Below are 24,352 nucleotides of genomic sequence, written 5' to 3'. Positions count from 1 at the left end.
GGCGCTTAATGACTGAGCCACCCGGGCGCCCCACATGAATGATTTTTACAAGCTCTTAGGGGACAGGAGAAAATGATAGTATGCATTTCATAACCTTTCTGAAACTAACTTTTAACTACAGAAATGAAAGTAAGTTTACAGTGCACAAAGTCGTATTTCTGGTTACAGTCAGTGGTGTATGGATAATGAAAAAAACATATCCAGGCTTTTCCACATAAAACAGATACAAATAAGGGGACGTATAAAAGTAAAAACTAATTTATATGCTTGAGAAAAAAAAATCAAGACTTCATTGCTTTAGAAATTATGAGTAGAGAAAATAATTTTAAATGAAGCAAATACTGTATTTTATATTTTAAACCATTAAAATAGGATGACATCTGAAGACCCCATCCAAATCTCAGATTAAATGCTTCTATGAACTAAATAAATACAGAAAGGTGAGGACAGATGAAGAGAGTGAAAAAAAGGAAGAGTAAAAAGGAACTATAAACACCCTCCCATATACACACAAACTAACAGAGCGCAGACAGGCACCTGTAAGGGGAAGAAAGACACAATCAGATCTTGGCTTCCCCTATGTGGAAGGCTTCCTCCCCAGAATTGTTCCATAATGTTTTCTAGTATTTGTGTCTGAATGTCTGCTAGCCTCTTAGCGTACTTCTAAAGACTTTTTAAGTTTTGATGTTTTCCTAACTAGACTGAATTGATTTGAGAATCAGCTGTCACATCCTTCTTTATTGCTTGAGTTGAATTAAAATTTTGGTTAATAAAAAACTTCCAATTTTATACTTCCTCTTCTGAATCTTGATCATACATTTCCTGAGGCTGTCTCTTAATATTGATTACCAAGTCAATGGTTAAAATTTTTGTTAAACACTGAAGAACTGAAGTTAGTAACTGGTATTTACCAGCTACTGATTCCAAACCTGTCTGACTGCTCACCATGGGTTGACTGGTTTGCAGTGCATGGAACGTTCTTACATATATGTGTGGAAAGCTGTACTTTCCCTTCTTAGACTTATAGAGGATTTTGGGAATGCCTAAAAGAGCATTAGCTATTATCATGCTAACTATGGTTTCTTCTGATTGCTGACATTTTCTGGTGTGCTTGAGGAGATAGTAATGTAACAGGATCTCAAAATTACCACCCACTGGCAAAACACAACCTGCTGGTAGAGTGGAGCAGCAGTAACTCTGGGAAGTACACATCTCCAGTGACTTCTCTCTCACTGGCAACATGTTTCCCTTTCTAGCAATTTTTGTGACTTGTAAATTTTCGTAAGAAATTTCTATTCCAGTGTTTTCTGCTACTGAATTAGCAGAATTACTCTCAATAAATGGTTCATGGTCATCAATTATCCTGGTTTGGGTTGGAGGTAAACATCTCAGTGTTTCATCTGTCTGGTATGTATCTGTTGGTGTCACTTTTGGTGTTGAATATGGAATACAGGTTTCTAATTCTACACTTGGAACTACCAAATTTGAATATACTTTTAAATATGTTTGAGTTTTTGCCAGTTTACCTTTGTTCTTTACAACTGTGCCCTGAGATGGCCTTTGTATTAAGCCATTAACAATTTCTGGCAATGGATTACTTTCTCTGCTAGTCTTATAAGTAGGAGGACTCGATGTATGATTTTGATCACTGGTTTGTATCATGTAATTTAGATCAAGATCTTTAAATAACTGTCGAAGCATTTTAAATGCTCCATGTAAAGCATCTTCATGTTGTTCAACAAGACCCTGCACTGGTCCACAAAGAACTATACAGTGTGGTATAAATGAACATGTGCTAATCAAGCCAAGATGAACATACCTTTTGGATCTCAAGATCAGGGGCTTACAGAATTTCACCAAAGCAGTGTTACAGATTTCATACTGTGAAGAGGCCTGTGCTAGTACAAAGGGAGAAAGACCGATGATCCTCTGGATAAGAGAAACTTCTTCAGGTGATAAACACTCTACCACTGATATACCATTCAGTCCTGCATAATACCTAACTAAGTCCGGCTGTTTCACACTAGACAGGAGCAATTTTACATTCTGACTCTGTAAATGTTTCATTATTGCTTTTGTCTTTTCCATAATCCAAAACTGAGAGGTCTGAAACTGTGCTTCTGAATTTAGAATAAACTCTGATCCAGAAGTTGAAAAAAGAGGCTGAATGGTTTCTGTTACTATCACTATTCTTATGTCACCATCTGCTGGACAGTATACAGAAAAGTCTCTGTGAAGCACAAGCCCAGCTATGATCCTGGAATCTGAGACAGGAAGGCCGGTGACACCAACATTCAACTCTACAAAATAGTCATCCACTAAGTCAAATACTTCTTCAAACCCACTTTCACAAGCCATACTCTTGAAAAAGTAGTTACACATCAATTGTGAAATAAAGTTGTGATTATTTCTCCCCACTCTTCCACAAAAGTATGCTTCTAAGAGCAGCTCTAGAGAGCTCCTACACAGTGTTCTCTCTTTAGTGGATGAAGAAAAGATGGACAAAAAGTGTTTACTTAAGTAGTGGTCCATAATATAATCTAATATTTGTGTCTGAAACGTTAGAAGAGCTTGAGAAATAAATTTCCACTGACAACAATTTTTCCAATGCCTTCTATGGGTTTGAATATTTTTGGAAATCAAAGAATCCTGTTCTTTGTCTGTGATTGTATGAAGTCCTCTGAGTAAATGACAAAGAAAGATAATAAATGTTTTAGCACCATCTCCTGTTTTTCTTAGATGACTGGAAACACAGGCCACCACCATCCTGTACAAAAAAAGAAATAAAGCAACTCAGATTTTCAGATGGCTGCCTTCACACATGTAAATCAAGTTGAAACCATGGTTTCACAACCAAAGTCATAAAAGACTTTTATGACTGATGTTTTTAGTTTCAGTTTTTACGAAGTTTTACTTTGTTTTATTTCAAGATTCTGGGGCTGGGTGGAGCGAGGAGGAGGGAAATAAATGTTCTTGGGTGTTTGGTAAGATTGGATTTCCAAAAGAACATTCCACTGGACGGCGCTCGAACCCTAAGCATACTGGTTTCGCCCAAGGTGAGTCTTCCCAGGAGCACCGGCTAGGGGTTCAGGGAGATGGCCTGTGGTGCCCGGCTCTGGGTAGGAGAGTGGGACAATAGTACCTGGCCATGGGACGCTCTAACGAGCTGGAATGTGGGACGCGGGTACCTGGCTATGGGATGCTCTAAGTGTAGCGCCTCCAGGAGGCAGCCTCCATCCCGGCTGATCAGCACCTCCCCGGTGGGCTTCGTACACAGAACTTGTCGCCCCTCGGGCCCTACGCAGCAGCTCACGATGGTCTCCAGCACTTCCGCCACCTGCAACGCCGCCTTCGCGGACCCCACGGCGGCCATAGCACGTAAAGATCGAGGGTCTTCCGGCCACGGGCGGCAGAGAAGCAGTACGGCCAGGAAGGGGTGAGGCGAAGCGGGCGGAAGCGGAAGGGGCGGGGAGGAGGCCGCGCGCTGGGGCCGCTGGGCCTCATCCCCTGCCGCCCACTAACGGAGTAGCCGGATACTCTGCCACCTGGGGCCGGCGTTCCAGCAGACCGCGAAGCTGGGCAAGAGGTCAGGACTTCTGAGGAGCTGTTCCTGGACCGGAAACTGCCAGCCCTTCCCCAGCTCCCTGGGTGAACTTATTCCCTGCAGTGGCTTCAGCTGCCACCATATCTGTCTCCCAGGAAACGTCCTTCCTCTCGGGAAGTCGGCACGCTTAGGGAAGCCTATGCGTAGGAGGGAATGGGTCCCGCGGGTGGAACCGGGTTCGTGCCCCACCGCTGACAAAACCTCTGCGTTGGACTCAGGAGTATTCTGTCCACAGTATCATCAGTTGCTCTAACCATCACAAAAACAGCTTCGGGATGCAGGACAGCGGCAAGTTTTATGCTTTCCGCAGGGAACTTTGCCACATTTCCTGGGCACGGATATTACTAGGAAACCCCCAGCCACCAGAGTTTACTTTTTCTTTAGCAGAGGGGACAGATGTGAAAACTTAGCTACATTGGCGATCACTAGTATGCTTTAAAAACACAATGGCCTAAGACTGTTGGATACAAGTGCATAAGAAAACACAGGCAGAAAAAACATACTGTTTCATACATTAAAACACATTTTCTCTCAAGGATGAAATGGTTAACAGTACGGGCTTAAGATTTAGACCTCGGTTTGCTCTGACACTTATCTGTGACATTCAGTAAGTAAACTCTTTCATCTCCACTTTTCTTACCTTAAAAAAGGGGGTAATATATAAAGGAAAAATCTCACAGGTTTTGCAGAGTGAGAATGTTTGCAAAGAACTTTTTTTGCATGGTGCCTGGCATATATACTAAGCACTCAACAGTCAAATATTTACAGCACACCCCCCAAATTACTGTGATATTCACTAGTGTATGGACCCACTCTCTCTACAAGAAAAGGATTATTTTGTAAAAGTGCAGAAGAGCCAATTAGGATGATAGCACAACACGGGACACCTATGAGAGTGCAGTCAGTATTAGTAAGAAAATTACTTATCTTGTAGATTTTTCATTGAGGTTGAACAATGAGGGGCCGTTCTCCTTACCTTATTCCTACCCATAGGACAGGGGAAACCTGTAAGCCCTCCTTTCCCTCCCTCCACCCTGCCCCACCCTATTAGTAAGACAGAGCCAACGGACTATTAGGCAGAAGCAAGTAGACCCTGAGGACAGAGCAAGAATGGAAGAGGAGGATGATGAAGGAAAAGAGGAAAACCAGACAGGAATGATTTGGAACTCACCTGATGTTGACTCAGTATGGACTAAGTGATTTGAGGGGAAAATCTTTTTATATAGGTTTTGTATATATAATTGTTTAGTAAGTTTTTTTCTAGTTCCACCCATCACAAAACAGTGGTGGATATAGCTATAGTATACAGATTGGAGCAGTGGATTACTCCAAACTTTTAAAAAAGTAAAGTGCTACCATCAGGGTTCTATTTAAGTGTACCGTGGAAGAAGAATGGACATTGAAATTAGACATGGATTTAAACTTGTGCTTGCCATCACTCTTACTGCATAGCTTCTGGAATCATTTAACTTCTCTGAGTCTCAGGTTCTTTATTTATAAAGGTGGGTTAACTTCCACTTACCGTAAGGTTATGATGAGTATTTAAGAAGAATGAATATAAAGCACCAAGGAAAGCATACATTAGGGTTTCTAACTATTAAATCCTTCCCAGCTCTTCACCATCCTTCACAACTACCCCTACAAAAAATATATTTTTTTTAATTTAAACACTAGGACAAAGTTAGTCACCATGTTATATTCAAAGTCATTTGATCACAGTTTGCTCTTTTTAAGAATTTTATTCAGAATGCCTACCTGTAGAAGTTAGCATAATTCTACAGATTAGAAAAATTCGATTCTTTTGTCTCTGCAAACATTTATAATGGGTTAGGAATAATAGATTAGAAATGTAATACATTACAAAACAGTTGCCTATGACTATCTGTACATCTACTATGCACCTTAGGGAAAGGATTTGACAGTGTGCTGTACTTACACTGCAGATAACATACTTTTATTCTATTATACAAAACTGACCAGTGGTAGTGTTTGAATTTATAAATGGCCATTCAACAGGATATTTAACTTTAACAGATGTATATTTAGCATGCTAAAAAGTAAAAAAATTTTCAACTGAAGTTCTGTGGCTCAAATGTTTCATGGCATATTTTTAAATAAATTTCAATATTGTAATAAAATAATTTTACATGATAAATGCAAAAAGATAAAATTTTCTAAACATTTTAGAAAGTATATTCACATTCATTTTGTCATGGGTTTCTTGTGTTTCTTCTAAATATGTTAATCATATTAAAGAGACACTGGTCCTATACAATTTTAACAGTCCATCTTCAATTAAAAACTGTAACAAAACAAACAGTATGTTAAAGAGTAACAAAAAGTAACTTAAATATACTAAATTCACACACTATGTAAACAAAATGAAACCAAATTACATAATAGTGGCAGGTTATACATTTTAAAGAATTTCTTTATCCATGTAGTCAAATGAGATAGAAGTTAAAATGTAAACTTAGAGATTTGTATGGTGTTACCCCTTATTGGTTCAAATTGGAAAATTTGGTATAAATGCTAATATTAGTATTTTATTTCTGTACATTTAACATAATTCAAAATAATCTACAGCATCATGTATGGCTCATCAATATTGCCATCATCACTGTATATCAACGAAAAAAACCCCAAAATATATTCATTACTTATTAGAAATGCTAAACACTGGAAAAAATGGAATTTTACACATTTGTTTTCTTAAATATTTGACGAAGATATTCTTCAAAAAGTTAAAACTGCCTTCTACAGAATTTTATATGTATATGGCACACGTTGACACCCAAAACAGTGTGAATTCCATCAAAAAGGCACTGTTTACAATACTCAGAATAATCTGACAAGTCTACTTCAATGATGTCTGAGAGTGAATATATCTGAAATAGTTAAATAGACAAACCCTTATAAAAGTACAGCATTACTGTTTAAATATACTATAGCTATATAAAAGGAAATAAAATGACACAGAGAAATGACCCTTATGACAAGTAAGCCTATAAACACTTTGAATCATACTGGAGAGTTCTGTAACACAAGATAACAAAAAGTGTTTTCTTAAAGGCACAAAAGCATGAATACTAAATGAGTGTTGTATTTTACAAGGCCAACTTTTTCAATGGAATGGTGACAAAGATTACACCGTACATTTATAAGTGATACAAAAGAGTGTTAACATGAAATACAAGTAAAATATCTATTGCTGAAACTTACTTGTTTCACATGCCCTATTTATTTTCTATTCCTGGGCCAGCTACACCTCACTAAATGGTGGGTAATTGAAGGCATAGTACATTTAATAACTAAAACAAATGCACATGTCAATAATTATTACTCATCTAGAGTTTCGTGGGAAAAAATAAAATTTTTGATCAAATGAAAAAAAAAGTGGTCATAAGATCTTAAATCCTAGAAACCATCATGAGGTTCTCAGACAACTGGGAACTGTAATCACAATTATGAATCCATGTTTGAAGGAATATTAATCTCAGAGAACATTCAAAGTCAATTACATATATGGCTACATACAAAGTTAATTACGTGTTTTAAAGGATTCACATACTAAGCCTAGTATAAGCAATGATCTAAAACTAAGCCATCAATTCCTGAGTTTTGTGTTCAGTTCACAGAAAGGAACTCATACAACTAAAAGCATAAGAAGACTATCAGATTAGATATATGCTTTCAGTGTATAAGAAACAGTCATGAGTAACCCTGCTCTTTTTCATGAAATAGTTTTTAACTCGAGTAAAGAACGCAAAACATCTGCCTTAAAGAAAATATTACCTTTCCAGTCTTAGAAGATACCTATACAAATAAAACACTATTTAGACCAAATGAAAATAACACACAAGTGGGTAAGACTAAAACCCCAAATGGGGGTTTACGAACAAAAAATTTTAAGTTTTCAGGGTTTAATGATGAAATTATTTTTGTGATCAGACAATCAACTTATATGATATAAATACTAATTTAAACCATAAAGAGGATCAAATTGAACAATATTTACAAAGTATCATCTATCAATGAATAGGCAGTTGAGCATATAGCACTGGTAACAGAAAGTGAGAACAAAAATTATATTGACAAGTATGAAATACAAACAAACAGATCCCACCTGTTCTGTGCAGTCATTATTATACCTATACTTAGGTATATCTTACTTATATTTCAGTCAATAAAAAAATGTTTTCACATGTACATATGGAATACAGCATTATTTTGCCAAAACTACATGGGAAATGGCTCTTCTTAAAACCTAAGGCTACTTAAGATAGCTATATTAGGGGGGAAAAAAGCAGGCTCCTTTTCCAGCACTTTCAATTTTTGTAATTTAGCAATCATTCCTTGATTTTATATTTATCATGGCATAAACAGTTGATTGTAATCTTGCTAGTGTCTCACAGTCTCTTCTTAATCAAAGGCAAATGTAGCCAGAATAGTTATTCTGACTTTTATTTTCATTAATAGCCATTTCGAAATCTACACTTTCAGGATTCTGAGATATATCTTAGGACAACATGTTCCTAAGCTTAACTACATTTGCAAAAATTGCTTCTGAGGACTGTAAATATTTACGACAAAAAGTAAAAATATTAACCCCCCCAAAAATTAGGAAAAAGTTTGCCTGAGCCTGAACAAAAAAAATCTTGACGAATTATGATTTTATCACAGAATGAAGTTGCTCAGAACAGAGGAGAATAAGGAATTGAACTTCAGAACTTGATGCTCTTCTTAAATGCTCAACTTATTGCACATTTTAAAGGAACCAATTTTAATGTACACATAAATGCTACCAAAGTGTCTTTTCTTACCACCTTTCTCTTATTTGGCTTTTGAAATAAAATATTGGTTATAATTTTTTCTATTCTTTTTGTTCACTGAACACATTAGGGTCTAAACGAAAGCTAAAATACATTTTTCATAATGAAAAAAACAAATTATCAGAATTTCATATGCTCTATAAACATCTCTTGAATTTGGCCTATGCTATATTGGACCAATGGAGTTACAAAAAACAGAAATAAGAAAAAAGGACAGCAATAAATTTTGACCACACTTTCAAACAAGTGCTTAGGGTGGTATTATACAGGTATAAGAAAGATATAATGAACAGATCCAAATAGCTGCATACCAATTTTTTGTTGAGATACACACACATACATTTATACCTGGATCTATAAATATTAAATTCTAGGGGTTAAAAAAAAATCATGTGTAAACTTTTAAAAAAGCAATTTGCCATCTTGTCTCTCTCAGTACATCAATTTGACTACACTTTTTTCTTGCTGTTTCTACGGAGACAATTGATCTGGGTGCTTTGGAAATGATTTTTTTTTAAACAGGACAGTGTTTTGAACTCTTCATGTCTATTATGCCATCATTTCCCATTCTGTAATTCCTTACTGATAGAAGTCTTGTGCCTGTTTTATGAAGAAATAGATTGCTACATGTATTTCATAAGAATGTTAATGCTGTATCTCCGACCATACTACAGATTACAAAGACGACTGTCGGGTATACATAAAACACAACTGTGTATACATGTGGATTTATCACATCCACACGTAAGCACATTCTCACAAAAGCTAGAAATGTTCTGGTACTTAACATAAAGTTCACTTTAATAACCAATAGTTCTTATTTCAGGTTAAGGATAAAAGGTATGAAAGGTCAACACCTCTACATTTATCTCTAAGATTTTTGTTTTAGAAATATTGTGACGTTTTAATAAAGACCAAAGCAATTTGAACATTTGGTCCCAGGCCAAATCTGATCATTCCAGTTCACTGATTCAACTGTAAGGAACTTCTACTTGAACATGAAATTTATTATGACTTGAAGCAAAATCAGGAGGAAAATGATGAAGTAGTCTTTTTGTTGCAGAAAATAATCCGTGGCAGGTGTGCTTGAAACTAAATGATTTCGAAGAGCCATAATATTTCTACAAAAATAAGAAACAATAAATTTTATAATTATATGTCAAAAATGTCAGCATAGAACTCACAATTTGATATATGAGGCTTATTAGTAAAGTCTTAATTAACAGAACACTTAATTACATTATCTAAAGTTAACTAGAGTTCAATCAATTACGACTACCTGAATAGGAAGCTGATTATCCTATGTGAAGCCATTATTAGGCCTTGTCTAAATCTACATTCCACGTTCTACAAATATATTACTCAATGATGTGCATTAAACATAATTATTAAAATCTGATGATATAAAAATATATCACCTTTCTATCACAGTGGTTTTAAAACAAAAATGGTGCTTTTTAAGTTGGCCTATTAAGGTTCTTTTAGCTTTACTTTAGGGAAGACAGCAGAGTTGGAGAAAAATCCTAAATTTTCCAGAAAAAAATAATACAACGGATTTCATGACATTCCTGACTTGAAAAATGCTACATAGGAATTTCATATGCTAACAAAATGTTAACTTAGTCATGAAATGAGCTTACATTATCCTCATGCCATCCTAAATGCTTTTGGCTAAAAACAAGAAAAACTGATTAGTGAAGATATCCCACCCCGCCCCCACCCCAACTTCTTTTATTAAAGTGTTTTACCAGTATAAAGAAAGGAAGCAAATGAACAGACTCATTAATTTATAAAATCTAATTAAACTAGGAAATGAAAATTTTATATAAGGGCTGATGACACCAAGATGCAGAAGACATGCTCCCTCCTCTAAAGGAGCTCATGGTCCAGTGGGGGCAGCAGGGGTGAGGTAAGTAGACACTTACAATAACAACTCTATAGTCTAGTAACTGCTCAAAAGCAGTTATGTATAGAGAACTATACAAGGAAAGTGGAGAGATTAGTAACTCTACAGAGCAGGGTGAGTAATTAGAAATGGTACTAAAAGGGTGGTATCTGAACTATATTCTGAAGGATAAACAGGGATTGTCTTAATGGGCAGGGTGGGAGGAAGAGCAATTCGGTGTTGGCAAAGCTCCAAAGATGACACAGCACAGTGTATTCTGGAGATGTGAGGAGTTTCACAGAACTAGAACATGGGACAGGTGTAGGGGAATGGCAGGAGATGAGGCTGTAAATGAAAACAGCAACTAAATGTAAGCCCTAAAATCACTAAGAAAAGAAAAATCACCTTTAAAAAAAAAAATTCCCTGATATAGCAATGGGAGGCAACCAATCTGCACTCATGCTAGCTTAGCAATGGAGCAGGACAGATCAGGACCCTTCCCTCTCCAAGGAGCCTTCTTAGGTGTTAATGATCTTGTGCTGCTGGATCATGGAGAGGTGTGTGTGAGGAAGGGTCTGGGACTACAAAAAGAGCACTCAAAGGTCTCAGGCTATTTAACCATTGCTATGAAGTATTTCAGTATTTCAACAACTGATGCATTCCAATTAAAAATTAGCCACATACACAAAAGGGACAGCAGAAGCCTTTGTTAGATGACTTTCTCAGAAACCACCCCACTTCCACACCTAACCCAGCTATATTTCTAGTATGCTACAGCAGTAAGATTCTAATTCTGCCCTCACAGATGAGGAAAAACCACCACTCTCCCCCAATATTTTAGTGGTGAAGGAAGTTCATAAGTTTTAGTCATCAGGCCAACAGAAGCCAAGGTCTATTTTAGCCCAACAATGTTATAAAACTGTAAAGTTTGCATATAATTTCCTACATAACAGGACTCTTAACTATCCCTCTAGACTTAAATGAATAGCCACTATCCATATATATTACCTTTTAATTTCTTCCTGTGTTTGTTTTATAGATTCGATGGAATTTTGAATGTCTCCCAGTTCTATCCCTTTCTTTCTTCTTGTATTTGGTTTTACTGACTGAGCTGAAAAGACATTTGGAATGAAGTTGGTGAAAACAGCAAACACATTTAATTATAAACAATTTACATTTCAGCTTAACGATTCTTGTGTAATAAAAATTTTCCTAGGCATTATTTTTATGGCTTAGAGAGTAACGTAATAATACTAATACTCTGCATTTTTTAAGTTTCAATCATATCACTTCAAAACTAGAATACTACAAATATATTTAAAGTAACCACAAATTAAATTCGGATGGCATCAGTTTTTTAAAATTCATTAAAATAGACAAAAATAATTCATTAAAAATACATATATTAATTTGGGGGAAGGTATTACTCTCTTCTATCTCTTGTCCATTTGCCTACATCTGAAGAAGTCAGCTTTTTGGGCCCCCTTTTCAGTGTTTTACTGTTAATGTTATCTTTATTTCCCTAGTCACCTAAATTTTATATCTTTTCAGTTGGTTTTGCTACCTTTTCTATAAATTTTTACTGTCAACTAGTATAATGTATTTTTTTTTCCCCTTCAAACCTCTCATATCCATTCCTTCCTTTCTGTTTTTGTTCAGATCTTAACCTCTCTCCAGGTCTCAGCTTTCTCATTTGTAAAACAGGAATAATAATACCACCATTCAAACTTCACATGGTGGTAGTACAGTGTGTTAAACATCTAGCTTGGCACATATTAAGTACTCAGTGAATGTCAGCTGGTAAGTTACAGGTAAATAGCGGAGTGGATAAGAGAGTGTAAGGAACTAAAATATCTGCATATACTACATATACATACTGCTTTATGGGATATGTGACCTTGAGCAGGTTAACCTGTGTCTCAATTTCCTTTTCTGTAAAATGGGAACAAAACAGTATAACTAATACTCCCCACTCCAGCACACCAGTACCCTGTGACTCATACTTTTAAACTTTTATTGATTTTATTCTTCTTTTACACTGGTAATCTTGCCCCCCACCCACATCCCTCAAGCCGAGATTGCTGTAATCCATTAGAAATCCTAATAATTCATCCGGGTTCCTCTAAGAACCTTCCTCAAACTAAATTCAGCTCCCTTTCCTTTAAACTGTTATTTGTTGTCTACTAATTTCCTGTCATTTATCATTTATTCACCTCTAGTGTTATCTCTATAAAAATAAGCTCCCCCTTGGGCACCTGGGTGGCTCAGTTGTTAAGCAACTGCCTTGGGCTCAGGTCGTGGTCCCAGGGTCCTGGGATTGAGTCCCACATCGGGCTCTCTGCTCTGCGGGAAGCCTACTTTTCCCTCTCCCACCCCCGCCTTGCTTGTGTTCCCTCTCTCACTGTGTCTCTCTCTGTCAAATAAATAAATAAAATCTTTAAAAAAAAAAAAAAAAAGCTCCCCAGCTTAGTATGAGCTTAGTAGAGAACTGTGGCTTTTAAAAAAACTTTATTTTCTCAGACATTACCTTAATCCTTTCTTGATTATATCTCAATGTAATTCAAGACATTTTACACATTATCTGAAGTGAACAAGAATGGCATACTAGTTAATTCAGACCATAATTTTGATATAGTTATATTTTTACTTGTCTGTGACTTCTAAACACTGTAAGAATTTATTCTAAAAATGGAAAACTTTTTTTGAAGCATGGAAATGAGTTCAAAGCTCAAAAAATGCTTCCTGCATTGAATCTACAAAATCAACAATTTTTCAGAAGCTAACAAGACATAAGAACTAGTACTACAGTGTGGTTCTTGATTTGCATGTTCTCTCTTGCCTTTCCCTTGTGGCCTGGTCTTAAAACTTATCTATAATCTAAAATAGCTTTTTTTTGCATACTATTTCTGTCTCCACCCAAACTCCTACATTATCTTCTTAATATGAAAAACATTTTTCACATATTAAACATAAAACAGTAATATCCTTTTAAAAGTTTAGGTGCTTGTACTGAATTGTCTGCAGTAAGTATTTTTACCTTCACTTCCAGATGAGTCCTGGATATCAGGTTCTGGGGAGGAATAGCCTTTTGCCACTTTCTTCTGTTGCCTGGTTGGCTTATGTTTCATTTTTGGGACACTAACCTGGAAAAAAAGCCATGCTATGTGAATTTGCAGTCAATTTTTAAATTAAAGACCAATGTTGTACAACTGTCAAAACTATCCGTTCATGGGTGCAGTACACTGAAATAAAAACAAAGATGCAATAGTCTAATTAAAACTTAACAAACAAGATGTGATATACTTATATAATCAAATTATTAAATTGTAATAGGAAACATTAATTTGGTACAAACAACAAAAAATATTTTAAAAATATGCAATGAAGTTTCTCTTTACTCCTGAACTCTATCAACCCATTTTCTCTGCCACAAATACTCACACTACTACTTTGTATATCCTTCAAAAGACATTTTTATGTACACACAAATATGAATATAGACCCCCCCATACTTCTAACTGTACCAGTCAGTATCTCTAGTTCAATGTCAAATAGTAGTGTTCTTTTTTAATCATATTTATCTTGTTCTCAAGATTAGAAACATTCCTATTGAATGATGTTGGGTTTCCCATAAAATTATTTACTTACTTTTAATAATATCTGGATAATGTAGAAAGCATCTTTTTTTAAAAGATTTTATTTATTTGAGAGAGAGCATGAGCAAGCATGAGCAGGGGGAGGGGCAGAGGGAGAGGGGGAAGCAGACTCCCTATTGAGCAGGGAGCCCAATGCAGGGCTCATGACCTGAGCCAAAGGCAGACGCTTAACCGACTGAGCCACCCAGTTGCCCCTAGAGAGCATCTTATAATAAATGGAAGTATTATTATTTTGCAGAGCATGATTTTTTTTAAAAAAGATTTTATTTATTTATTTGAGAGACAGAGAGCAGTGGGGAGGTGGGGGAAGGGGGGAGCAGCAGAGGGAGAAGCAGACTCCCTGCTGAGCAGGAAGCATGACACGGGGCTCAATCTCAGGACCCTGAGATCATGACCTGAGCCGAAAACAGATGCTTAACCGACTGAGCCACCCAGGCGCCCCGTTGCAGAGCATGATTTATACTTACAGAAAGTATTTGAATGCATGCACAAGATTCAGAAGTATATCAAATGATCAACTAAGACTAAATTTTCCTTAGAATAATGAACTTTAGGCTCTATTAATAGGCTTGCAATTTTGGAGGTCAATCCTAAGGTTAAAAACTCAAATTCAAGAGAAGAAACTAGAATTAAAAGGGTAAGGTAATTTACATGCTTAGAAAAACAGGGAACCAGTCATCCTAACTCCTGGATTCTATTCATACTATTCTAAAGAGACATTATCCACCAATTACCTATTCTTTTGCAAAATCTTATTCAAAAGACTGAAATTCAAATAAAATTTCTGTAATTTTATTAATAGAAAATAAGCAATGAGCAAGTAGGTTCTAGATCCAGCCTACACTATGCCCTCCCACTTCAAGTCATAGAGACTAAACATTATAGCATTAGAATCCAAATCCACATTCTTAGAGTAGGTTCAAATTGGACATTATGAAGACCGGTGAGGAGTATTTAAAATGATAAAGGGAGTCAGCAATCTATCTCTCAGTAAACTCTACCTTTAGGAGAAAATACAGATGCCTGTCTCTATCCATCATGTTAGTGCGGTTAAAGGAAGAAACAAAATTTTAAAATGTTTTAGGGCGCCTGGGTGGCTCAGTCGTTAAGGCGTCTGCCTTCGGCTCAGGTCGTGATCCCAGGGTCCTGGGATCGAGCCCCGCATCGGGCTCCCTGCTCTGCGGGGAGCCTGCTTCTCCCTCTTCCACTCCCCCAGCTTGTGTTCCCTCTCTCGCTGTGTCTCTCTCTGTCAAATAAATAAAATCTTTAAAAAAAATAAAAATAAAAAAAAAAAATAAAATGTTTTAAAATTTCTTATCTTTTTAAGAGAGGGAGGGAGGGAAAAAGAGGGGGGAGGGGAGGGGGGGAGAGAGAGAGAGGGACGGGGGAGAGAGAGAGAGAAATCTTAGGCAGGCTCCATGCCCAGCATGGAGCCCAACGCAGGGTCTGATCTCACAACCCTGAGATCATGACCTGAGCCAAAATCAAGAGTCAAATGCTTAAATGACTGAGCCACCCAGGCGCCCCTAAAATGTTTTACAATTTCTAAATAGTGATACCATGTATGTGTACTGATATACATATATATAATAAATTTTGCCATCTTAGCCATTTTTAAGTGTACAATTCAGTAGTATTAAGTAGATTCACAATATTGTGCAAATGTCACAGCTACTTCTAAAACATTTTTATCATCCCAAAGAGAGAATATAATAATTAAGCAATGACTTCCCATTCCCTCTTCCCCTCAGTCCCTAGTAGCCTCTTTTTCACTTTAGTTATTCTATTTTTGAGCTCCAGAATTTGTTTGATTCTTTTGTATAATTTCTCTTTATTGATATTCTAATTTTGTTTATGTATCTTTTTCTTGGTTTTCTTTAGTTCTTTGTTCCTGTTCCTGTTTAACTCTGTGGGCACATTTGAGACAACTGTTCTAAAAACTGTCTTCTGAGTCTGGTGTCTAGATTTCATCAGGGATGGTTTCTGTCAATTTATTCTGTTCCTTTTAATGAATGGGTCATGCTTTCATGCTTCTTTGTATGCCCTGTTATTCTTTATGGAAAACTGGACATCTGACTGTTACAGTGTGGTAATTCAGGAAATCAGATTCTCCATCTTCTCCCCAGGGCTTGCTGTCTTCTGGATTGATGAAAGCTACAGTACTCCATTTGTTCAGTCAAGTCTCTAAATTGTTTTTGCAAAGACTGTATTCCTTGTTCATGGTTACTGAAATCTCTGCTCCTTACCTTGGGTTCAGCTAGCATTTTGACAGAAGCTTCCTTGAACACCAGTAGCTAAACAAATAAAAACAAAAGACAAAAACAAAAAAAAACTCTCCCAGCCTTAGCAGACTGGCTCCATGTAGCAGCCCTCTTTCAACACTAAGCCAGGCTTGCACAGGTCTTTTTTGAGCATAAGCATTTTGCCTTGAACATGTCCATGGTCTTCTAAAATCCCTGGTTCCCTAGGTTCCCAAAGATTCTCTCCCCAGCTTTTGTTTCTGGCCTTCCACAGTCTACTGTTTTGTTTCAATGGTATCTTTTGCCCCAGGATTGTGTAAGCTGTCAGTATGGCTCACAGTACTTCCAAGCAATGCCTGCAGCCTTTCTGGTTGAGCTCTGAGTTAATGACAACAGGCATCCTTCAGGTAGCCCCCGGAGAGGTTACAATAGACATACACAATTTGTGAATAAGGTCTGCTCTGCTCCCTCTGGAACCAGGACACATACTGGGAATCTGGGGACCCTTCAAGACTACCAGTCCACCTGTGAAGAGTTGGGGTAAGGACAAGTAGAAATGCCATAAAGCTTTCCTATGGCTTTGAAGTCATCTCTGTCTTGATTTAGCATTCATTTTTTTGCTGCAAACCTCTGACTGTTTTCCATAGTTCTGGCAAATTTGGTTCTGACCATTTTTGCTTGCTTTTTTGTTTCTTTGAAGGGACAAGAGCTTGGATCTGCCTACTCTGCATTTTGCTGACCCCAAATTTTAAATTTTGAAGCCAAATTTTAAACACTGGTGGCCAAAGATACTAAGGGGTTTAAAAAATTTGTATGCCAGGGCGCCTGGGTGGCTCAGTTGGTTAAGCGACTGCCTTCGGCTCAGGTCATGGTCCCAGGGTCCTGGGATCGAGTCCTACATCGGGCTCCCTGCTCAGCAGGAAGCCTGCTTCTCCCTCTCCCACTCCCCCTGCTTGTGTTCCTGCTCTCGCTGTCTCTGTCTCTGTCAAATAAATAAATAAAATCTTTAAAAAAAAAAAAAAAAAAAAAAAAAAAAAAAAAAAAAAAAATTTAAAAAAAAAAAAAAAAAAAAAAAAAAAAAAAAAAAAAAAAATTTGTATGCCTAGGGGTGCCTGGGTGGCACACTTGGGTTAAGTGTCCAACTCCTGGTTTTGGCTCAGGTCATGATCTCATGGGCTGTGGAATCAAGCCCTGATTCAGGTACCGTGCCCAGGGCGGAGTCTACTTGAAATTCTCTCTCCCTCTCCCCATCCACCCTACTCGCTCTCTTTTTCTAAAAAATAAATAAATATTTAAAAGAAAAATTTGTATGCCTTGCAGATCTTGTTACTTTTTTATTACATACCATTGGAGTGCGATGTTTCACTTTGGTCTGGATAACACCATCTTTTTCGAACTGTATCATATCATTAAGTGGGTCCCATGGTCTAGTACTGTATAAATGGGAAAAAAAAAAAATCCGTTTCATAACTGAACAAAACACTCAAATACTTTTCCAAAAATGTATTCTATAAATACATTTACGTTAGCAATTATGAACCTAGATGTAAGATTAAGATTTATTATATCTAGTCTTCTGATCCTCAGCTTATTTTGTAAACTACTCTCACGGAGTCAAATTTATAATGAATGGAACATCAAGTTTAAAATCTCATACTAATTTATATATATAGCTTAATGAAAAACTACTCCAACTAACAGTAAAAATTACAGAAATAAAGGCAAAAAACTACGTTGGTATATTGTTTGTAACATACTCTTTTTCATTACTTACTCTGCAAACTTGTAATGCCATTCTCCTGTGAGTGGATCAAGCTCAAATAACTTGCATGTCCACTCTTCACTTTTTGTTTTCCGATCTCTGGCAGCTTGTCTTTGAGCTTCTTCTAAAACATACTTTTCTTGAGTAGCTTCCGTTTGGTCTTTGGCATTTATGGCTCGAGTTACCCGCTGCCAGAGTCTAATACATGTTTAAAAACAGCATTAAAAAAGCAAGAGAAAATCAAATCTACATAGAATAGATTTGAATCTCCTTGAGAGAAAATGGTGCCCATGTGGGTTTTTGGCTGTGACAAAGCTTATGCTCATAGGCTTCGAAATGTGTCAAGATATAAAAAGTGGTGCCTTAAGTAGAGAGATCACAGTGGAAACGAATTTTTTTCTTGCCAGGAGAGAGATATTACTTGAATTCTTAAACATATGGCAATGAATGGTGCTGACCCAAGATGATAAGAATGTAATGAAGGCTTGAGAATCTCTATTTTTAAGCTCCCTGGATGATTCTTTTCAGTTTTAGATTCACTAGCCTCAAAGATCCAATACTGTAATGCCATGCTTCTCAACCTTGGATACAGGAATCATCAGGAACTTTTAAAATCAAAATCTTGGGGATAGGCCCAAGTACTGGTTTTTTAAATGTTTTCCAGGTGATTTTAATGTGTAGCCAGTGTTGAGAACCAATGATATAACAGAAAAGACTGAAGTAAAATCTTTTCCCCTACTGAAGTTTAGTTTTTTAATCAAATAAAAATATACTATCTATATTCCATCTACCTAGGAAGACAGCACGTTGTGACTGAAAGAATACAAGCTTTGGAATCAGAGTTGGGATGAATTCTTGGCTGGTGAACAAAAGTTACTTATCCTAAGACTCATTTCCTCATCTTTAAAATATGTTAAATTATATTCACACCTCAAAAATTGTTGTATGCCTTGGCAAAGCTTCACTCTTGATAGCATCATGTGGTTATAGCTGAAACAATTTTTAGAACTGGTACATACATATTCTTCCATTTCTGACAACCTCAATTTTGAATGTAGAAGGAAAGTACACAGACATGAGTCCTCATGACAATGGGACATGAGAATGACATGCATAGGAGAACATGTAGTGAGAGCTAAACTGTATAATGTATATGAAGTACCTGGTAGAGTGTCTTTTGCATAGAAACCTTCTAACACAGAGAAATATAATAAGAATAGAACTGGGCAATATTTAAACAGTATTTTTGGTTCAAAAGTAAGAGATCCAGCAAGAATTTCATGACTTAAGAACAGAAACGATAGTCATAATTATTACCCAACTAAGTAACTCCTCTAAAAGCCTGCATATCCCATGACATAATTCTTATATTTTGAAAGCCAAGAGTAATTAGTCCCATGATTTTATATAAACAAAACAGAAGTTTTTGGGTTTTTTTTGTTTTGTTTTCATTTTTAATAGGCCCTGGAGCAGATAAGAAGAGAAAGGAAAAAATGGGAAGCTTTAGTTTAGAACTGCAGAAAACCAGTATGATTTTTTTAACCAGTATGATTTGTATATTTATTTGACATTCACATATGCCAAAAAAAAAAAAAATCCTGTCACATCCCACAAATGTTAAATTATTTTGCTGAATTAAAATGTGACTGAAAAGTGACAGAGAAAAGTGTCCATACTATTGAGAGATTAAAAAACACTCTTCAATATTCATGACGTTAGCTGAAAAATGGTATACTTACTTCTCTGATTCAAAATCCCCCTGCTCTTCAAATTTTACAGTGTGCCTTATTAATCTCCACTGCTTAATGTCTGGTGTTGGATTCCAGAAAACCTCTGAATTATCAGTCTTTTTGTCATTAATAAAAACTTCACTATCCTATATTTAAAGAAATTAAAAATTAATGAAGAGAGTTGTCATTAAAGAGGATTATTTAGTATAACAATATAATAATACTTTCTTCCTGATACTTAATCCCACAGTTAAACACATTTTTAAAACAAATACAACTAGCACTTTTCTAAAAGTCCCAAATCTCTTGTCATTTTATAAAACCATTAGATTAAATATGTAATACTAGTCATTTAAAAAATTTGAACACACAAAAAGTTCATGAAGAGTTCACAAGTTTTACTTAATGAACAAATTTCAAACAATTACTTGCAAAAACCTCAACAACCATTTCTGAATTGTTAAAGTAGAGCACAGTATTTGCTAGAACTACAATGAGATGCTGTTGACTATCTATGTACTCTCTCTATATATACACACACACACACAAAACCTCAACAAGCTTTTCTTAGCATTAAAAATTTGAGCACAATCTTAGAAATTTCATTTTTTTAAAAAAACATAGTTTTATCTTTTTTCCAAATGATTTTTGGATTGAGGTAAATTTTTAAAATTACAGAGCATCTGCGGCCTCTTGGTTGAGTCTCTAGATCCAGTGTCATTTTCTCATCACATTTCTCATCATTTTCTGCTTACAATGCAGAAAATAGCATATACTCAGTGTTCACAGTGAGAGTGCATCTAGGCAGTACCATGATACATCCTTCTTATTCATAAGCTCCTCTTAACAAAATTACATAAATGTGAATTTACGTCACTAGATAAAGAAATAAAAGCCATTGCTCTCAAATACCACTGTATCCTTTCAATGTTCCTCAAAAGGAAATGTAACTCTAATTGGAAATGCCTCTTTCTTCGAGGTGAGAGGCAGTATACTGCTCTGAGTAGAAGCACAGCCCTGGAGCCAGAGAGCATGGGCGGGAATACTGCTCCACCACTTTGAGCAAATTAAACCCTCTGTGCCTCAGTGTCCTCCTCTGTAAAACAGAGACAGTTAACAGTACCCACCTCATACAGTTACTTAGTATTAAATGAATTAATATGAGTAACATTTTTAAACAGTGCAATACATTGTAAGTGGTAAGTTAGCTATTTTTATTGAATTAAAGTTTTGGAGGGCGCCTGGGTGGCTCAGTTGGTTAAGCGACGGCCTTCGGCTCAGGTCATGATCCTGGAGTCCCAGGATCGAATCCCACACTGGGCTCCCTGCTCAGCAGGGAGTCTGCTTCTCCTCTGACCCTCCCCCCTCTCATGTGCTCTCTCTCTCTTAAATAAATAAATAAATAAATCTCTAAAAAAAAAAGTTTTGGAAAGATAAAGTACTACATGAAACTAAAGATTGTTGATAATAGCTCAGTGCCAAAATATTTGTTCAGCTGAAGCTTATGTTGAATAGTGATGATGCTTTTAGCAATGGAATAAGTGAACTTTTAAAATGTTATTTTTAATTTTTTTCACAGAATAAAATTCTTTTTGTAAAGCTAAAATACAAAAACACTTACCCAGTGGCCTTCCAAAGTAGCTAGAACTTCTTTTCCCAATTTAAGTTTCCCTGATATTTGATTAACACAGTCACTACTACCTAGAAATGGCTTTTAAGAGAGAAAATGTTACAGAAATATTTTGCTTTTAACTTATATTTACATATAAAGTAGACAAAAAGGAACAAAAGATGTAATTGTATAGTTACAGTGCTACTGAAGGCAAAAAGGGTGAAATTTTAGTCAGAAATGTTCAATGAAAAGAAATTGGAATTTGTGGGGAGAAAAAGGTAAAAACAGTGTGTGTGAAGTCCAAATAAACATATTGAGAAAGATCACAAATGATGACTCATGCTGTGTGCTCTCTTCTGACTCAACTGTGGTCTATCAGTGTTGTAGTCTATTTAAGCAATAGTAATTCAGTGGACTTGAGGGACTTAGTTCATCTTTTAGAATAACCCTTCCTTCAAAACAACAGTAAAACAATATTTAACCAAAAAATCCGCCAAAAATTAAATCAGAATACACTTTGAGTTACTATATTGCCTTACTGATGTCTCCAGTCAGTGACAAAATTCTGATGTTCCAATCTAGCCCTTAAAGGTGTCAGAAATTACTTAAGACATCTTTAGTCTGATTTTCAGATATCATTATCACCATACAAGCAAAAAATTTGCTAAGATTAAAAAAAAAAAGGGCACTGCACCAAATAATACTGAAGAGATACTTTTTATCAGAACAAAGTTGTTGATTAGTTGCTGATCAGCTGGGTATCAACACAGGAGAAATTTGGTAACAAATATTAAATAGTTCATAGAAATATTCTTATCTGAACATAATGTATTGTCCTAAACCAATAACTGCCACAATGAAAAGGTCTTAAATTTCCCTTTCACTTACAGGCAGACAAAATTTTCCAAATATAGCCATCTTCCCATTGAGAAGTGGAGTCTACATCCTTTCCCCTTGAATTTGGGTGGGCTTATAACTCTTCAAGAGAAAATGGTGGAAGTGATGTAATTTGACTCTTCTGCCACCAGGTCATGGATGGCAATGCAGCTTCCACCTTGCTCACAAGAACACTTGCCCTTGGAACCATGAGCTACCAAGTAAGAAGCTGGACTACTTGAAGCCATTGTGCTGTGAGGAAGCCAAGCCACATAGAAGGGCCACACATACAGGTGCTCAGATCAGCAGTCCTAGTCTTTAAGTTGTCCCAACCCATGCACCAGACACGTAAGTGATGAGCCTTCAGGTAATTCCGGCCCCAACTGTTGAGTCACTCACAACCTGCAAGTCTTCCTGAGGCCCCAAACATTATGTGGCAGATATAAGCCATCCCCAATATGCTCTGGTCAAGTTCCCGACTGATAGAACCCCTATAGATCAGAGCAAGGTTGTTTTTAAGGCTGTGAGTTTGAGTAAATTGTTAGGCAGAAATAGTAACCAATACAACTCTTAGTGTACACAACTTTAGCTCAAGTTAATACATATTCTGTATTTTGTAAAGAAATGCTTTAATTTACTGAGAAATTTCTATCCATTCACTTCATATATCTCATCTCCCATAAAATACCAACAGTTTTATTAATTAAAATCAACAAACAAAAAATGAAGGCTTTCTCTTGATTTGGATCTGCCAAGGCTGCCCTCTGTGTTCTTAAATTTATTTTTTAATAAGGAGCCAAGCTGTGCTCTTTGTTCAATATTTATAGCACAGATCCTCTTTAATTAGGTGACACCTTCTAACTGTACTAACCTTTAGTTTGAATTCAAGTATTGCACTGTATCCAGTTTTTTGACATGTAATATTGACTATGCCACCAAGCTCCAGTGTCATTGTGCCATAAAGAATTCCTAAAAAAAAAAACAATTTTGACAAAAGGTTGAAGAGAAATGCTGGCTAATAATAACAAGCAGAACTTTACAATCTACTCTCCCTCTAGGAGAAACCAATAATTCAAGGGTTTTCTGTCCCACCCAATAACAATCTGTAACATACACAGAGTTGTTTCTGTAGGACTTAAATAGGTAACAGAGGATACAATTATTTGCAGATTCCATTCCATTTGTAGATCCAATTATTTGCGAATTCACATTCTCACTAAAACATGTTAGCAATCCCAAAATAAATACCCACAGCACTTTTGCAGTCCTTCATGCACAGAGTGGTGAAAAATTTGAGTTGTCCCATGTGCAAATTGCCAGCTGAGGCTGAACAAGGTTAACACTGCCTTCTGGTTTCATCCCTCATTTGGTAAACAAGTGCTTTTTTTTGCAGTATTTTTAAGAGCCACATTTTTCACAGTTTGGTGATTTTTGTTGGTAATTTTATGGTTTAAAATGACCTCCAAATGTAGTGCTAAAGTGCTATCTAGCTTTCCTAAGCAAAGAAGGCTATAATGTACCTTATGGAGAAAATGTGTATTAAAGCTTGGTTCAGGCATGATTATAGTGCTGTTGGCTGTTAGTTCAATGTTACTGAATCAATAATATACAATAAGGTGTCTTTAAATAGAAACAAGGTTATGTATTAATTGGTTGATGAAAAGGTGACTCATAGTAACCTAATCTTGTGTTTCCCCTAGGAGCAATGGTTTAGTATTCATTAAAATGTATTTGTGGTGACTTTATGGAACATAAATACTGCTAATCACAAGAATCAACAGTTATATAAGTAAGACAAAAATGTAAAAAAAAAAAAAAGATAGGTTCTGTGGCTAAAAGTTGAGAAAATTCTTTTGAATTTGTTAAAGTTTAAGTGTGCATGTATGCATGATCTGTTCTTGGACTAAACTGTTAAGGGAGCTTTTAATATGCAAATGCACAATGTTAATTTCCAAGAGGGGAAGAGACTATGCAATGTGTCTCATACTTACTTGGCTATGGAATTCATTTTGTAAAACAATTTGTGAGATTAACGATTTGAGGAACACATCATAGAAAATACACAAGGTTTTGTAAAAAACAATCATTATTTTCTATGCTCATTCACAAGGGGTTATTATAATCTCTTGTTTTTTCCATGCAAAAAGACATTGGC

The 24,352-nt window shown here is 36.2% G+C and overlaps 2 protein-coding genes across 4 annotated transcripts in view; both read right to left on the bottom strand.

Annotated features, from left to right (window-relative positions):
- Window positions 1–614: 614 nt before the first annotated feature.
- Window positions 615–3,416, bottom strand: BBS10 (Bardet-Biedl syndrome 10). Its single transcript, XM_021678558.1, has 2 exons — window positions 3,189–3,416; window positions 615–2,767 (listed from the first exon to the last, which is right to left on the bottom strand). The coding sequence occupies exons 1-2, from the start codon at window positions 3,371–3,373 to the stop codon at window positions 787–789; spliced, it is 2,166 nt and encodes a 721-aa protein (XP_021534233.1). The 5' UTR covers window positions 3,374–3,416; the 3' UTR covers window positions 615–786.
- A 1,916-nt stretch (window positions 3,417–5,332) lies between these two features.
- OSBPL8 (oxysterol binding protein like 8) overlaps window positions 5,333–24,352 on the bottom strand; it is a 159,391-nt gene continuing 140,371 nt past the window's right edge. For all 3 annotated transcript variants that reach the window (XM_044915365.1, XM_044915366.1, XM_044915367.1), the window contains 8 exons: window positions 23,069–23,166; window positions 21,331–21,420; window positions 19,719–19,855; window positions 17,992–18,177; window positions 17,563–17,650; window positions 13,359–13,464; window positions 11,330–11,432; window positions 5,333–9,557 (listed from right to left, as the gene is read on the bottom strand). In XM_044915365.1, coding sequence (XP_044771300.1) covers window positions 9,425–9,557; window positions 11,330–11,432; window positions 13,359–13,464; window positions 17,563–17,650; window positions 17,992–18,177; window positions 19,719–19,855; window positions 21,331–21,420; window positions 23,069–23,166 — 941 coding nt within the window. In that variant the 3' untranslated portion in view covers window positions 5,333–9,424. The remainder of the gene's footprint in view (window positions 9,558–11,329; window positions 11,433–13,358; window positions 13,465–17,562; window positions 17,651–17,991; window positions 18,178–19,718; window positions 19,856–21,330; window positions 21,421–23,068; window positions 23,167–24,352) is intronic.

The sequence above is a fragment of the Neomonachus schauinslandi genome, chromosome 5 (genome assembly GCF_002201575.2).
Source record: "Neomonachus schauinslandi chromosome 5, ASM220157v2, whole genome shotgun sequence".
Lineage (NCBI taxonomy): Eukaryota > Metazoa > Chordata > Mammalia > Carnivora > Phocidae > Neomonachus > Neomonachus schauinslandi.
This window is presented reverse-complemented; position numbering and strand designations above follow the sequence as displayed.

What these genes read in the sequence shown, in the direction of transcription:
- BBS10 (XM_021678558.1), bottom strand. Translation starts at nt 3,373, where the DNA reads ATGGCCGCCGTGGGGTCCGCGAAGGCGGCGTTGCAGGTGGCGGAAGTG. An exon ending in TTAGAGCATCCCATAGCCAG is followed by an intron (nt 2,768 to 3,188) that starts GTACCCGCGTCC and finishes TTTTTTGTACAG; the next exon opens with GATGGTGGTGGCCTGTGTTT.